Genomic DNA, 13,321 nt, shown 5'->3' with positions numbered 1-13,321 from the left:
TATTGTTAATTGGAAATGTGTTTTATTTGCAGTTATTTTGGCACACTTTCTTGTCCACGGGCATTTGTCAGTCGTGCTTTCATGAAATTTGCGATACTGAAGAACTACGGCTCCCAAGATGCACTTCACGCATCTTATTTCCGGTCCTGCGCGGTTTCTGGAGCGGATTGGAACCCGGAGTCAGGATTCAATAAATGTGTGGCCGTTTTGAAAAAAGGTAACGTTGGTTTTATTACCGCGTGTTTTTTTCGTGTGCAGCATTTCACTAGTTTTGTCGGAGGTACAGTATAACACCGTCTGCTGTCCTATGAAGCTGCAAACCGGACCAGTTTTGTAGTTTGTGACATTAAAACGTTCTGGCTCCAGATGCGATATTCGTTTCCATTCCATCCGCCATGCCGATTGTTCTTTGTTACATTTGCATTACTAAAAGACACCGAGTGGGCTGAGATCGGAGTTAAAACCCGGCTAGAGTTAGGAATCTGATGAAATCCCGGATCTCGTCTCGACCGGATCCTGTTTTTTGTGTACACACTGTGCAGTTTGGTCACGTTTTGTAAACACGACGTGCCTTTTGTTCACTCACTTGGCGATGCGCAGCCAGCTGCGTGATGCTGATTCTTGTGTTTGTCGGTGCACGTAGCAGGCCACTGATAAGCCCAAGTTAGTTGACGCGTCCCTCTTGACACTCTACCATTTAGAACGAGTCATTCGTATGCTGAATTGCATAGTAGTGCAACTCATGAAAATTCAAAATAATTTCTTTAAGTCCATAAACAATAAATATACTATATAGTATCAAAATATGAAATAAGGGCCTTGCAAATCTTTTGCATCTGGCACAAAGGTGTCAGTTATGTTGAATAAATAATAAAAGTTTTATTTATATGCATATAATATACATTTTAGTAGTAGTTCTATTTTATGCGGCTTCATAAACCAATCAGTGTGCATTTTAATAGCTTAACCGCACTTTAATAAGTCGGCTTTTCTGTATTTGGAATAACATTTTTTCGTATTCGAATTTCAGATTGAAAGTATGGCTGAGGGGACACCAGTTGAGTTTATCTGTGAGTATAATGAATGTCTTCATGCATTATATGTTTCTTTACGTGTCCCAAAGGAATTTCAGCTGTCAAATCCACACATTTCTACCACTGTAGCCTAAATTGGAGACTGAATTGTTTCCTTTAGTTATTAAAATGGTTGATAGGAAAATGTATAACATTTACTGCATAGTGTGTGTGTGTGTGTGTGTGTGAGAGAGAGAGAGAGAGAGAGAGAGAGAAGGGGAGGGGGGGGGGGGGTTGTATTTACCAAATTGTGGGGATATTTTTGAGGTCCCCAAAAAATATCTAGTGGTTTTATAAAAATCTGTAAATGAGAACAAAAAATTAAAATAGCCAAAAGTCTTTAGTATTTTGTTTGGTTACTTATGGTTAAGGTTGTCATAGTTAGGATTAGGGTTATGCCCATAGAAATTAATGGAGAGCCGCTGCAATGATAAGAATATATAAACTAAATGTGTGCATGTGTGTCAGGGTGCGAGGATTGCGGTCAGTACCACGATTCTGAGTGTCCGGAGCTGGGTCCTGTGGTGACGGTGGAGGACTCATTCGTCTTGAGTCGAGCTCGGTGAGTGTATGGCTTTCAGGATGAGCTGTTTTGCCAAAAGGTTATGTGCACAGCCGTGAGCATACCTATTATTTTGGTGCATATGGTCTGATTGTTTACAAGAGTAAGCACGGTGCTTGAGTTCAGGCATTGAATTTACTGCATTTCATTGGGATTATTTAGATGCCCTTTCTGGTAGGGTGTTATTTTGGCATGGTCTGCGGCATAATTTACATTTATTTTATTTGGTGGGTGCTTCTGTCCCAGGCAACGTACAAGTGAGGCAAATAGCATATTACAAATATATGTCTGTCATGGAGTGCAGGACTAAGTGCAGCTATGCTGAGTTTCCAGTGAATGCTCAGGTACAAGTGTATGCAGCGTAGGAGCAAGAACTACACGCCGTCTTCCAAACAAAGCAAGAGCCCATTATTCAAAACAGAGACAATTATACAAATCAGCAGAAAGCACAACATTAAGTCATATTAAGCAGGAGTGTATTACCGAGTATATTAAGGAATGTATAGGGATACGTGGGTTAAGACGGCTGTTTTGCCCTTTTTTGTTGCAGCCTGCATTTCATTTCTTTCCTGCTGTGTAAATCTGGTCCTCCTTCTGTCCCAGCAACCTCCTCTCTCCTTCCCTTCCTCCCGGATTAACCCTTATGTTTCTCTCTGTGTCTTAGAGCTATAGGGTGCCCGTGAGCATACTGTAATAATGTCACACCTTTACAGGCTAGTCCATTGTTGGCTTGGCGCAGTGCCACCATTACACTCTATTTCAGTGTCCCCCTTCCAGGTGACACAAATGTGTCAGTATTAAATCAACAATCCTGGTCATTTCTGGCTGTCTTGCATTCAGTATTCGTACATGCACACGGGCTTTAGTTTTCTGTCATGATTTTTTTTCTTCTTGCACTTAAATTAATAATGACTTGAGTATGTAATGTCTTTGTGTTTTCTGTGGGTTCTTTGAGATCAAAATGCCACCTGAAACCATTTACCAGCTTTTCTTTTTCCTACTGTATCTCAAGTGCCATGGTGTTACACTCTGGAGTTTCTTCACTAAAGAGTCGCAATGTTAATCTTTCCTGGTGTATGTTGTCCTGTTCAATCCGTGGCCAAGATCCTCTCTGCCGGAGAGTCTGGAAATCCGAAAGGTGGGAGAAGCAGAAGAGGGGGTGTTTGTGCTGCGTCATTTGGTGAAGAGGACGCGGTTTGGTCCCTTTGAGGCCAGGCGTGTGGCCCAGCTGAGCAAAGAAGGCCGGTTTCCTTTGAAGGTATGTTCCTGCCAACCCCTAAGCATCGAACCAAACTCTGGGGCACAGCTTTGGGCTTCATATAGAGCCTCATCAAAGCATTTACCTCATTCTGATCACTTCCATCTGCATCTTCAGGCTATCTGCCTTCTATAAAAGCAAAAGACCTCTTATTGTTTAGTCACTTTACACCATTGTACCAGTCCGTTTGGAAGTTCCTTCATCATGATATTAGCGGTAGTGACAAAGACTAAACAGTTTCCAAGACTGTTAGTGTATTAGTGAGCTTTGTGCATGAGGATGCTCATGACACCTAAGTCGCTTTGGGCAAATTTCTGCTTAACAAATGTAAATGCTTGGGCATCTCAGAGTTCCACACGGCAAAACAATAAATGAAGGCCCGACTTGTTGTGAGTACTGGTGCAGGAGATTGCCGTTCGATTCTTTGCTCTGGCTCTCGCTGCGCTCCCTGCAGATCTTCATGAAGGATGGGTCCGTGGTCTGCTTTGACACCACCAATGAGGATGATTGCAACTGGATGATGCTGGTGCGACCAGCCACAGAACACACACATCAGAACCTGACAGCCTATCAGCAGGAGGATGAGCTTTACTTCAACACCTCCCAGGTATTGGATCACGCCTCCTTCACAGAGCGGTATCCGGTAATGCTAATTTTCTCTTAACGGCAATGGTTCTCCCTTCCACAGGACCTGCAGCCTGGATCTGAGCTGAGAGTCTGGTATGGGGCCTTCTATGCCAAAAAGATGGAGAAGCCACTGCTTAAGCCACTGGTTGCTCCACCTGCACCAGGTATGAATGTCCATAGAAGTGAATCCGTTAGCATGTTAGCCACCACGGCCACTTTTTGCCGATGCATCGTGAGTCTCTTATCTACCAGACATAGATATGGCACACTCCAAGCTGGTTGTTGCAGAAGGGATGTTGGGGACAAACCGGGCAGTGGTGCCCTCTGGAGGGAATGATGGAGGTGAGAAGAAGAGCTTTTCTATAGCTACCTATGCTGCAGCCATTGAGTTTGACTTGAACCCAGCAGTCACATCATGGAACCACTTGCTTTTTTTGTTATATTGTCTTCGTTTGGGTGGGACACGGTGTGTGATCTTTATACTTGCTGGAGCATTTCTGCTGCCTTCTTATTAACCCATGGTTGTTAGTTAATTAACAAGAGCTGAAAGCCATGCATATACCACGGCCTGGCAGGATCAGGCTTGAGAACCACTGGAATGTTACAGATCAGTCACGTATCTGTGTTCGTCCCTGATGAACTCGCCTGCATGCAGTGAAGTCAGGTGGTATTTACACTGTTGTGTCTTCAGGTGTCCAGGGACTGGACTGCAGCCAGTGGGTGTGTAAAGTCTGCCCAGCTGTGTTCGTAGAACCTCAGCTTCTGACAGGTGACTCCTTGCTGCACTTGCCTAAGGTTACCAAAGATATCCTACATCATTAGTCAGTTCCCCGGGGGGTGGGGGGACAGCATCTGGCTCAGCGGGATCGGACACTGTGCCTGTGATCAGGAGGTCACCTGTTCAAACCTTGAGGATGGCTGAGCAATGTCACTGTTGGGCCCCTGAGCAAGGCCCTTAACCCCCAGTTGCTCTAGGGACCGTCTGACCCAGATTTCTCAAAAATAAATGTACATCACTTTGGATAAAAGTCCCTGCTAAATTAATTAAATGTAATATTTACTAGAGCAGTCGTACAGCTGTGCCTGCTGTAATGACCGTTATGCACCATGATCTGATATTGCTCTGTGCTGTTATGTGATTATTCAATTTTCCAGTCCCGGAGTTTGTAGCTCTCTGTCTCTCTCTCTCAGACCACCTGCTGAGCCACTTGCAGGAGGTGAAGAGCATAGTGCCACCTGTCGCTGACCCTGTCGCCGAGGTGAAGATGGTGTTTCCGGAGAGCGCCCTCAATGCTGACACCGCCACGGCCCCGCTGGAACACAAGAAAAAAATGGCTCGTGTCAGAAAGGTCAAAGGTCACAAAATGCCACCCACCCCAGCAGCCACAGCCGAGAGCTTTGTAAGCAAAGGTTGGTGAGCCAGGATATTGATTCGTGCTGTTGCTCTTCAAACATGTTGAGCGATTGTGTGTCATTGTTTTGCTATTGTTATAACAGCAGTGGCGACTTGGCATGGGGCCCCTGAGGTTTGGGGGTGATCAGGTGAATCTGCGTCTAGGAGTTGCGCATGGTGTGTGAGTGCATGGCCTGCAGTGTATTGACGTCCCATCCAGGGTTACCTCTGACTTATGCCCTAGACTTACCATGATCTCATGCATCCCACTCACTCTGTCCTCTGCTTCCAAGGTCAGCGGGACTAAAGTGAATCAGTGACTGTTGGGGCAGCGTGTCGCTTAGTGTGGTAGAGGTCTGTGCCAGTGTCTATGTCCGTACAGGTCTGTGTCTATAAGTCATGGATTTAAATGCCGTGACCAGTGGAGGATTCGTAACACTTTTGGGCCCTGTGGTTAAAGCCATTAACCTCAACCGCTTCAGGAATGTCGGATGCTCTCTGCCCCCAAACTTGCCCTGATTGGTCTGCTAATTAACTTCAAAGATGGATTGGTGAATTATTGAATATAATGTCCAGAAGTTCTCCAGCTGTCCTGAACTCCAGCTTGTGTGTCCTTCTGCGTAGATGGTGACCCCATGGTTCCCATGGAGCATGTTCTCAGCACCATACCCCCAGACATCGGCCTGTCGCTGCTTACCGGCCCCGACCTCATGATTGGCCTGGACGGCGTGCCAGTGAAGGTGCATAGGCCCACCCGCAGTGTGCCGCACCCTGGGAAGTAAGGGCGACCGTCGACCCCTTGGCAGATCCTGCCAACTGCACGCAGATTCCAGACAGGCAGGCGGACTTTTCCCTTTTGGCTCATTCCCATCCCCTTGTAGGGGGGGGATCCGGAAGCGCTTCATGCGGCAGGGTGGAGATCACAAACGGGTCTATCAGTGCAGCCTCTGCAATAAGGTCTTCCAGAACAGCAGTAACCTGAACCGCCACGTCCGGTCCCACGGTACTGCGCCCCTGTTCCCCATCCGCTTTCAGACATCAGGTTTTCTGCTGACTCATAGATGAAGATTGCAAACATGTTCATTTCTCAAAACGTTACACTTATTGGCGTGTTTCATCTGATGGCTCTTTTAATACCTGCTGTTTAAGGCGACAAACTTTTCAAGTGCGACGAATGTGATAAGATGTTCAGTCGGAAAGAGAGTCTGAAGCAGCATATCTCATACAAACACAGCAAGAATGAGGTAAGGGCTCCAGTACCTCTGAAATTGCTTTGAGATGTCTCATAAGGTCTGGCTTGGAGAAGAGGACACCTCAAAGGACTATCTGGCATGTCGGTGTTGGGTGTTGGGTTTCTCATGTTCCATCTGTGTTTTTCTCAGTCTGACATGGAGTACAGATACAAATGTGGTACATGTGAGAAGTCTTTCCGTGTGGAGAACGCCTTGATGTTCCACAACTGCAGAACTGGTGGGAGTTCTTATTTACCCATTAAAAAAATGTTTTGCAGGACCTTTGTGTCACATTACTATTTCCTGTCATCGCAAACTATTTATCGACAGTGTGCTTTTTCTCTCTCTCCCTGCCCCCACCAGATGACAAAACCTTCCAGTGTGAGATATGTTCCCGATTCTTCTCCACCAACAGCAACCTGTCCAAGCACAAAAAGAAACACGGCGAGAAGCTGTATGCCTGCGAGATCTGCAACAAGATGTTCTACAGGAAGGACGTCAAACAGGACCACCAGAAGAGACACATCGTGGGTGAGTTTGGTGATACCGGGGCTGACCTTCTTACTTGGGGGGTGTTGAGGCAGTCCTAATGATCCCAGCACATGGTTACAGGGCCGAAGCACATGAAGAAAGAGGAGATGGAGACCAATGGAGAAGAAGGAACTAAGTACAGGAAAGAGCCCTCGGCTTGTCCGATCTGCGAGAAAGTGAGTCAACAAACTAAGTAAACCAATTACATCACTGTGGGCCTTTTGAAGTAGCGATGAAAGGTTGGTCTCACGGGATGAGGCTCTGAACCTTGGCATTTGTGCGTTGTATCCAGGTGTTCTCTTGCAGGAGTAACATGAACAAGCATCTGTTAACTCATGGAGACAAGAAGTACACCTGTGAGATCTGTGGCCGCAAGTTTTTCCGAGTGGATGTCCTGAGAGATCATATTCACGTTCACTTCAAGGTGTGACACGCAATTCATCATTGTCCACAATGATTTCTGTGAACCTCTGAGATGTGGGAACTTGTTACCATGTCTCACTTTCATTAACTAAATAAATCACCCCCCGCAGAGATGCAGCTAACTAATTAGTATGCCCCCTGTAGAAATCACTTCTTATTAGTAGAGCTGTCTGACTTCGCCTCATGTTACCTAAAGGAGATTCCCTTTTACATTTTGACATCCCCTTTCCATAAAACTATTTCAGGACATTGCACTTATGGACGAGCAGGAGAGGGAGGATTTCATCAGGAAAATCGGAATTTCTGTGGATGACAGCGACATCAATTCCGGCGAGGATGATGCCGATAATGATCCGGAGAACCACAAGTACAGCTGCAAGAAGTGTCAGGTGATCAGTCCCACCATTGTGTCATGTGACCTGCCATGAGGTGCGTTCAGACTGATGCGACTATGCCGGATTGAAAGGGTGCCTTTGACAGGATCTGGGCAGGGTAGAGGATTGCTGCTCTCGGGCTGGAGTCTGTTACCTCTAGTGGGGATTCAGATTTGTGTGTTTTGTGCCAGGTGACCTTTGCCAAAGGCAGAGAGTACCTGAAGCATATCATGGAGGTGCACAAAGAACGCGGCTACAGCTGTGTCATCTGTAACCGGCGATTTGCCCTCAAGGCAACCTACAATGCTCACCTTGTCATCCACCGCGAGCAACTTCCTGACCCAGAAGTTCAGAGGTATGTCATGAGGGACGGAGCTTAGCTCCGGGTGATGGGGCATGTTGTGACAGAGCCTAGGGTGATGAAGAGGGAATGCCCCAGGTGGGAGGGAGTTGGGGTGTGGTAAAAATGTACTAAAAAGGATATATTTTTATGAAAAACTGGTCACAGTGTCTCCAGGTTATTTCTGTCTTGTCGTGTGACTAATAAACAAAGAATAATGTAGCCTTAATCATGTACCCGTTTTGCGTGTGTGTTTGTTTATCTGAAGGTACATCCACCCCTGTGAAATGTGTGGCCGAATTTTCAACAGCTTCGGGAACCTCGAAAGGCACAAGATCATCCATACAGGTGATCCGCAGTTCTGATGGTTTTATTAACACGGCTGAGGACGAGAAAGAAACACTGGAACGCCACAGTGTAGGATCTTCACAGTCTGTGTCACATGTGCATGCTGACTGAAATCAGAGTCATCGGGTGTAACTTCAACCCCTGTTATACCAGGTGTGAAGAGCCACAGCTGTGATCAGTGTGGAAAGTCCTTTGCCAGGAAGGACATGCTGAAGGAGCACCTGAGGGTGCACGACAATGTGCGGGACTTCCTGTGCGCCGAATGCGGGAAAGGTGAGTTTCCCACACCCTCCTGACCTCATCGCTGACCTGGTCATCCCGACGCCAACTCATTGGGGAGGACGCTCTTTAAGGCGTCGTCAAGAAGGTCGATGAACTGATTCTTCTGTGCCTCCAGGCATGAAGACCAAACACGCATTGAGGCACCACATGAAGCTACACAAGGGAATTAAGGAATATGAGTGCAAGGAGTGCCATCGCAAGTTCGCCCAGAAGGTCAACATGCTGAAACACTACAAGAGGCACACCGGTACGTCTCCACGAGGCTTCAGGAGAGGGGGGGCTCTCATTCACTGTGAGATGTGTTTGTGGGACATGGATGAATGAAGAGTACCCGCAGGACAGCATCATATCGCTACCTGCATGCTCCATAGCCTGGGGGTGGAGTGGGGAATGTGAGCCTTAGATTTGTTGACTGTGGTCTTCCATAGTTCCATAGTTCAAGACAACATCTCATTTTTAGATCAGATAGCTGCTCCTTCCCCTAGGTGTTATAGATGAATGCTTCTTCTCCTATAACATCATAGGGTCCACAGCATATCATATGCCTGTTATCAGCCCTTACCCTCAAAACCCGTAAATTGTCATGAGGTCGGTTGTTTTTGCACTCACCACTTTCTTGTGACCTGAGACCCCTGCTTGAGTCCTTGACATTCAATATTCCCTTAGGAATTAAGGACTTTATGTGTGAACTGTGCGGGAAGACATTCAGTGAGAGGAACACCATGGAAACGCACAAACTGGTTCACACGGGTACGTCTCCCACCGGGTCCCACTGAAAATAGTATCTGTTGGTGGTGCCAGGTATTAAGAATGGTGTTCTCCAGTCCCACGGTCATGAGGTCTTACACTTCTGCACACAGTGGGCAAGACGTGGTCCTGCTCGGTGTGTGATAAGAAGTATGTGACGGAGTATATGCTGCAGAAGCACGTGCAGCTGACACATGAGAAGGTGGAGGCCCAAAGCTGTCACCTGTGCGGGACCAAGGTGTCCACCAAGGCGTCCATGAACCGGCACATGCGTCGAAAGCATCCCGAGGTAAGCTGCTGTTGCCTACCGCATTTCAAGAAAGTCATTGTCTACTTTGCTGGTCAACGAAGGTCTCGTCTTCATGTTCCCTTTCACTCGAGGTGGTGACCGTGAGAGTGGACGACTTCGATGATCTCCAAGAAACCACAACCGTCGACGCTTCCACCATCAGCATCGTTCAGGTCTGCAGTGGCGTCGGCATCCTTGGTATCATGGTGAGGTGTCAGAGTGGGACTAACCTGTGGGTTCCCCCCCCCCCATTCATCCTCCATCACAGCCCTCTCTGTCTCTGGACAAGGAGACGCTGACGTCCGAGAAGCCCCCCCGGCGGAGCAAGCCGCCTAAGAAGAAACCGAAGCAGGTGGAAGAGGAGGAGCTTTCGGACTCCGATGACTACGCCGACTTTGCTGATAAAGACACGGATTTTACAGGAGCCGTGGGCGACGAGACAAGCTCTGCGGTGGAGAGCATTCAACAGGTGTGTTCGTGTGTGTCGTCTGGAGTAGCCGTGATCCAGTCAGACACTTGTAGTTTAATCAGACTTCAATGTAAGGCTGGGAGGCAGTGTGTGTCTCAGAAGGTTGGCGTGGGTCTGGCTCTAAGAATGAGCAGTTGCCTAAGGTCCCCAAATTACTTGCCTTGTTTACTTGGCAGGGGAGCCACCTAGGTAAGGCTTAGCTTAGGGCCCCTGAAAAGGTAGAGCTGGCCCTGGATCAGTGATTCAAATACCGGTATCAGCAAAGTGATCGCACAATTGGGTTCCAGAGCAAATAAATAATGTTGAATAAATTAATACAAATGTAAATTTCTGCATTGCGGATCCTCGTAGGCGTACAGTAACCCATGGCCCTGTTCTGTCCGACAGGTGGTGGTTCTGGCGGATCCCACCACAACGGCCTCACCCTCCCCATCCAGCTCCGTGGGGCTGAGCAACATCACCATGACCCCCATTAGCACCCCCACGGCGGCCCAGTTCACTAACCTTCAGCCTGTGGCCGTGGGTCATATGGGCTCCAGCGACCGGCCTCTGACGCTGGACAGCTCCATCCTCACGGTCACCTTCGACACAGTCGGTGGCCCCACCGTGCTGCACAACCGGCCGGCGGAGCTCCCCTCAGAGGCAGGCTCGGCGCCCTCCTCAGTTGCACACTTCATCAACCTGACCACCTTCGTCAACCCCATCACCCACCCCCTGGAGCCAGCAGCGCTGTCCTGGCGACCCGTGGAGGCCCCGGAGGGGAGCCCCCATGCATCTGTGGCTGAAGATGCTCAACCAGAGGCCCAGGAGGCACAGGTGGAGCCCTCCGCCCCCCCACAGGCCCAGCCCGCAGCCGAGCCCCCTGAGCCAGTCCAGGCTCCGGCACCAGCTCAGCAGCCCCCCCAGCAGATGTACAGCTACTAGAGGCCTTGTGACCTCTAGCCTGATTACCCTCATCCTGGCTTAAGTCTGTCAACATAACTAGAAGTGTCTGTAAGGTGACAGTCCATTGCGAAATCTGAATAAAGTGCATCGACGTTGCCAAACTAGGCCCGTAGGGAAACTCTCACCCCCCGAACGTCGTAGGCGATGGCAGATGTGGGTTCGCTCCAAAGCAGTCTCCCATGTGCGCTACCTCTGCCCTGCCCACCTTCTCACCAGCGATGTGACATTTATGACGAGCCCAATACTCAGTACTGATCTCAAGCATTTCTCTACACTATCAAGTTCCAATTTTTTTTTTGCTGCACGTACACAAACATACACTACATGTATGTTACCAGGTGCTTTTATACAATGTATTCATGGACTGTGTTCAAAAGGAAACATAATACAAAGAAAGAATATAAAAAAATATTAAAATATAAAATAACTGATGAATGCTAAAGTGTTCAGTGCAAAAGCACAGTCAGGTCGGGAGAAGGTAGGATGGCTTGAAAAGGCCAAGGGCATTTACCTGTATAATGTCCTTAATTTCAATCTAAGTATATGCACTCCTTGTGAATTATAAATCATTATCATGATGCTAGATTTGTGTATCGAAGTTCCCAAGCATGAAAAGATGAGCATTTGCCCTTGCATATTCCCTGCAGAAGATGCAGCTTTTCGTTTAAGGGCTGCATAGCCACAAAACAAGGATTCTATTGTAATTGGAGAAGCATCACTCACCATGTATTTACTGGAGATTAATTCTATGGGTAAATAGTGTAAAAGCTTTAAGAAGAGCCAAACGATAATGAGGCCAAGATTTTTGACATGTAATCAGACAAAAATGTTTTATCATGAGTAAATCTGGGTGAAAGTTGAAATACTAGCTTTTGAAATGAATTTTCCCTTATAGAACTTACATTATACTTTGGTTCTGTTTCAAACTTTAGTGTGTAAAACAGAGGAAGAAATGAAAAACAAATCCAGATATGATTGCAGAAAGTACTACATGAGTCAATATTATGAACTTTGTGAATATGTTTTTCCAGATTTGGCCAATAAACCTGAAACGATCACTTACTAAGTTTCATTCGGAGTGATTTCGCCATTGGGTCCTTAACTCGAATTGCTCCAAGGACTGTGTGACCCTGCTTTGTGAATTGTACATTGCCTGCTAAATAAGTAAATGTATTCAGCCTACAGTCCAGGCTAGGATTCAGGAGTCCTCTGGATAGGATGCTGTCTCCACTGTGAGCCATCTTCCGGTTGAGGGCCTGCATTTGCAAACCGTAAGCGTCACAGCGGTGTGACAAGGCTCTTTCAAATGCGGCCTAGAAATGCCTCTTTCCTGGGTTTCGAAGGATCCATTAGGTTAATATATCCCAAGATTTAGTGTGCATACTTTCGAAGGACGCAGCCTACAATGGCTACTTAGACTGCGCCCCTTGAAGGAATCAGCCCTTGAATTGAAACATAGCTATCTCTATATACAGTTAGTTGTCTTCTGGTGCCAATATTGTTGTGGGCCACCTTCTGTCACTGGCTGTGTCTGAATTCAGGGGCTGCATCCTTCAAAGGATGCGGTCTATGTAGCCTTTGTAGGCTGCATCATTCGAAAGTTCGCACAATGAGTCTTGGGATCTCGGCAAAAGAATTGTGATGTGGATGCTGTTCAGCCACTGGATTCATTCTGGATTCTACGGCTGATACAGGGCTGTGGATTTCCAGACTTCCGGGTCAACAAGGCCAATTTACTGCACCAGAGCTGTAGCCTGTGACACTCTGCATTCTACAATCACTCCATATCACTGCAAAACTGGCACGCCTTCGAATAAAATATCTCTACACTTAGAGGGAACTCCGGTTCACTGGGGACAAAGAATTCTCCTGCAGTTTGTGTTCTTTTGCAAAGCCATATCGGGATCTTTATCTGACATCCTTCAGTAAAGTTAGCTTCTGGGAGTCACACATCAAGTACCATGATCGCCTCATATGCTCCTACCTTCTGTGAAGAGCTTGGTGTCTGACGTGAATGTCAGAATGCATCGTTCGGTAAGCTTCAGATCACCAGTTTATAATTCATGACTGTGACCAATAAGGCAATCACAGACACGCAGGTTGACAACAACATTTAAAGAGCTGCAGATTGAAGTTCAGTCAGCCAGCAGGGGGTGCCAAACACAAAAATCACATCAGAACCTCCCTTTAGAAATTTCTAGAACTCTCCTGACAGAAAACTGCATAAAAATATACATGTCTCTTTGATTTGTAAGTCGCCCGATAAACTCATTTTGGAATTTAACTGACGCTTTATAATTTTCAAAAGTTTATACAAATTTTAAGCACCCCTTGTGAACATTGAGCCATGTAGGACACCTCACATTAAGAACACCTTAAAATATCATGTTTTTTTTTTTCTTAGAAGATAATACTGCATTTAAAGCCG

At 46.9% G+C, this 13,321-nt stretch overlaps 1 protein-coding gene across 4 annotated transcripts; it reads left to right on the top strand.

The window, feature by feature from the left end:
• The first annotated feature begins 96 nt into the window (after positions 1-96).
• prdm15 (PR domain containing 15) lies at positions 97-11,955 on the top strand. Of its 4 annotated transcripts, none has more exons than XM_049016078.1 (26): positions 97-217; positions 1,031-1,070; positions 1,542-1,635; positions 2,740-2,893; positions 3,348-3,500; positions 3,582-3,684; positions 3,773-3,862; positions 4,212-4,289; positions 4,712-4,930; positions 5,538-5,691; positions 5,795-5,955; positions 6,063-6,157; positions 6,296-6,383; positions 6,509-6,676; positions 6,758-6,852; positions 6,969-7,100; positions 7,345-7,488; positions 7,665-7,828; positions 8,082-8,161; positions 8,315-8,434; positions 8,559-8,690; positions 9,110-9,193; positions 9,304-9,479; positions 9,572-9,652; positions 9,748-9,948; positions 10,336-11,955. In XM_049016078.1, the coding sequence occupies exons 2-26, from the start codon at positions 1,040-1,042 to the stop codon at positions 10,870-10,872; spliced, it is 3,534 nt and encodes a 1,177-aa protein (XP_048872035.1). In that variant the 5' UTR covers positions 97-217; positions 1,031-1,039; the 3' UTR covers positions 10,873-11,955. The 4 variants fall into 4 exon arrangements, with proteins under 4 accessions (XP_048872035.1, XP_048872039.1, XP_048872038.1 ...); XM_049016081.1 differs by having other exon boundaries at positions 103-217; positions 5,795-5,916; XM_049016080.1 differs by having other exon boundaries at positions 204-280.
• Positions 11,956-13,321: the final 1,366 nt, after the last annotated feature.

The sequence above is a fragment of the Brienomyrus brachyistius genome, chromosome 6, assembly GCF_023856365.1.
Source record: "Brienomyrus brachyistius isolate T26 chromosome 6, BBRACH_0.4, whole genome shotgun sequence".
Taxonomy (NCBI): Eukaryota; Metazoa; Chordata; class Actinopteri; order Osteoglossiformes; family Mormyridae; genus Brienomyrus; species Brienomyrus brachyistius.
This window is presented reverse-complemented; position numbering and strand designations above follow the sequence as displayed.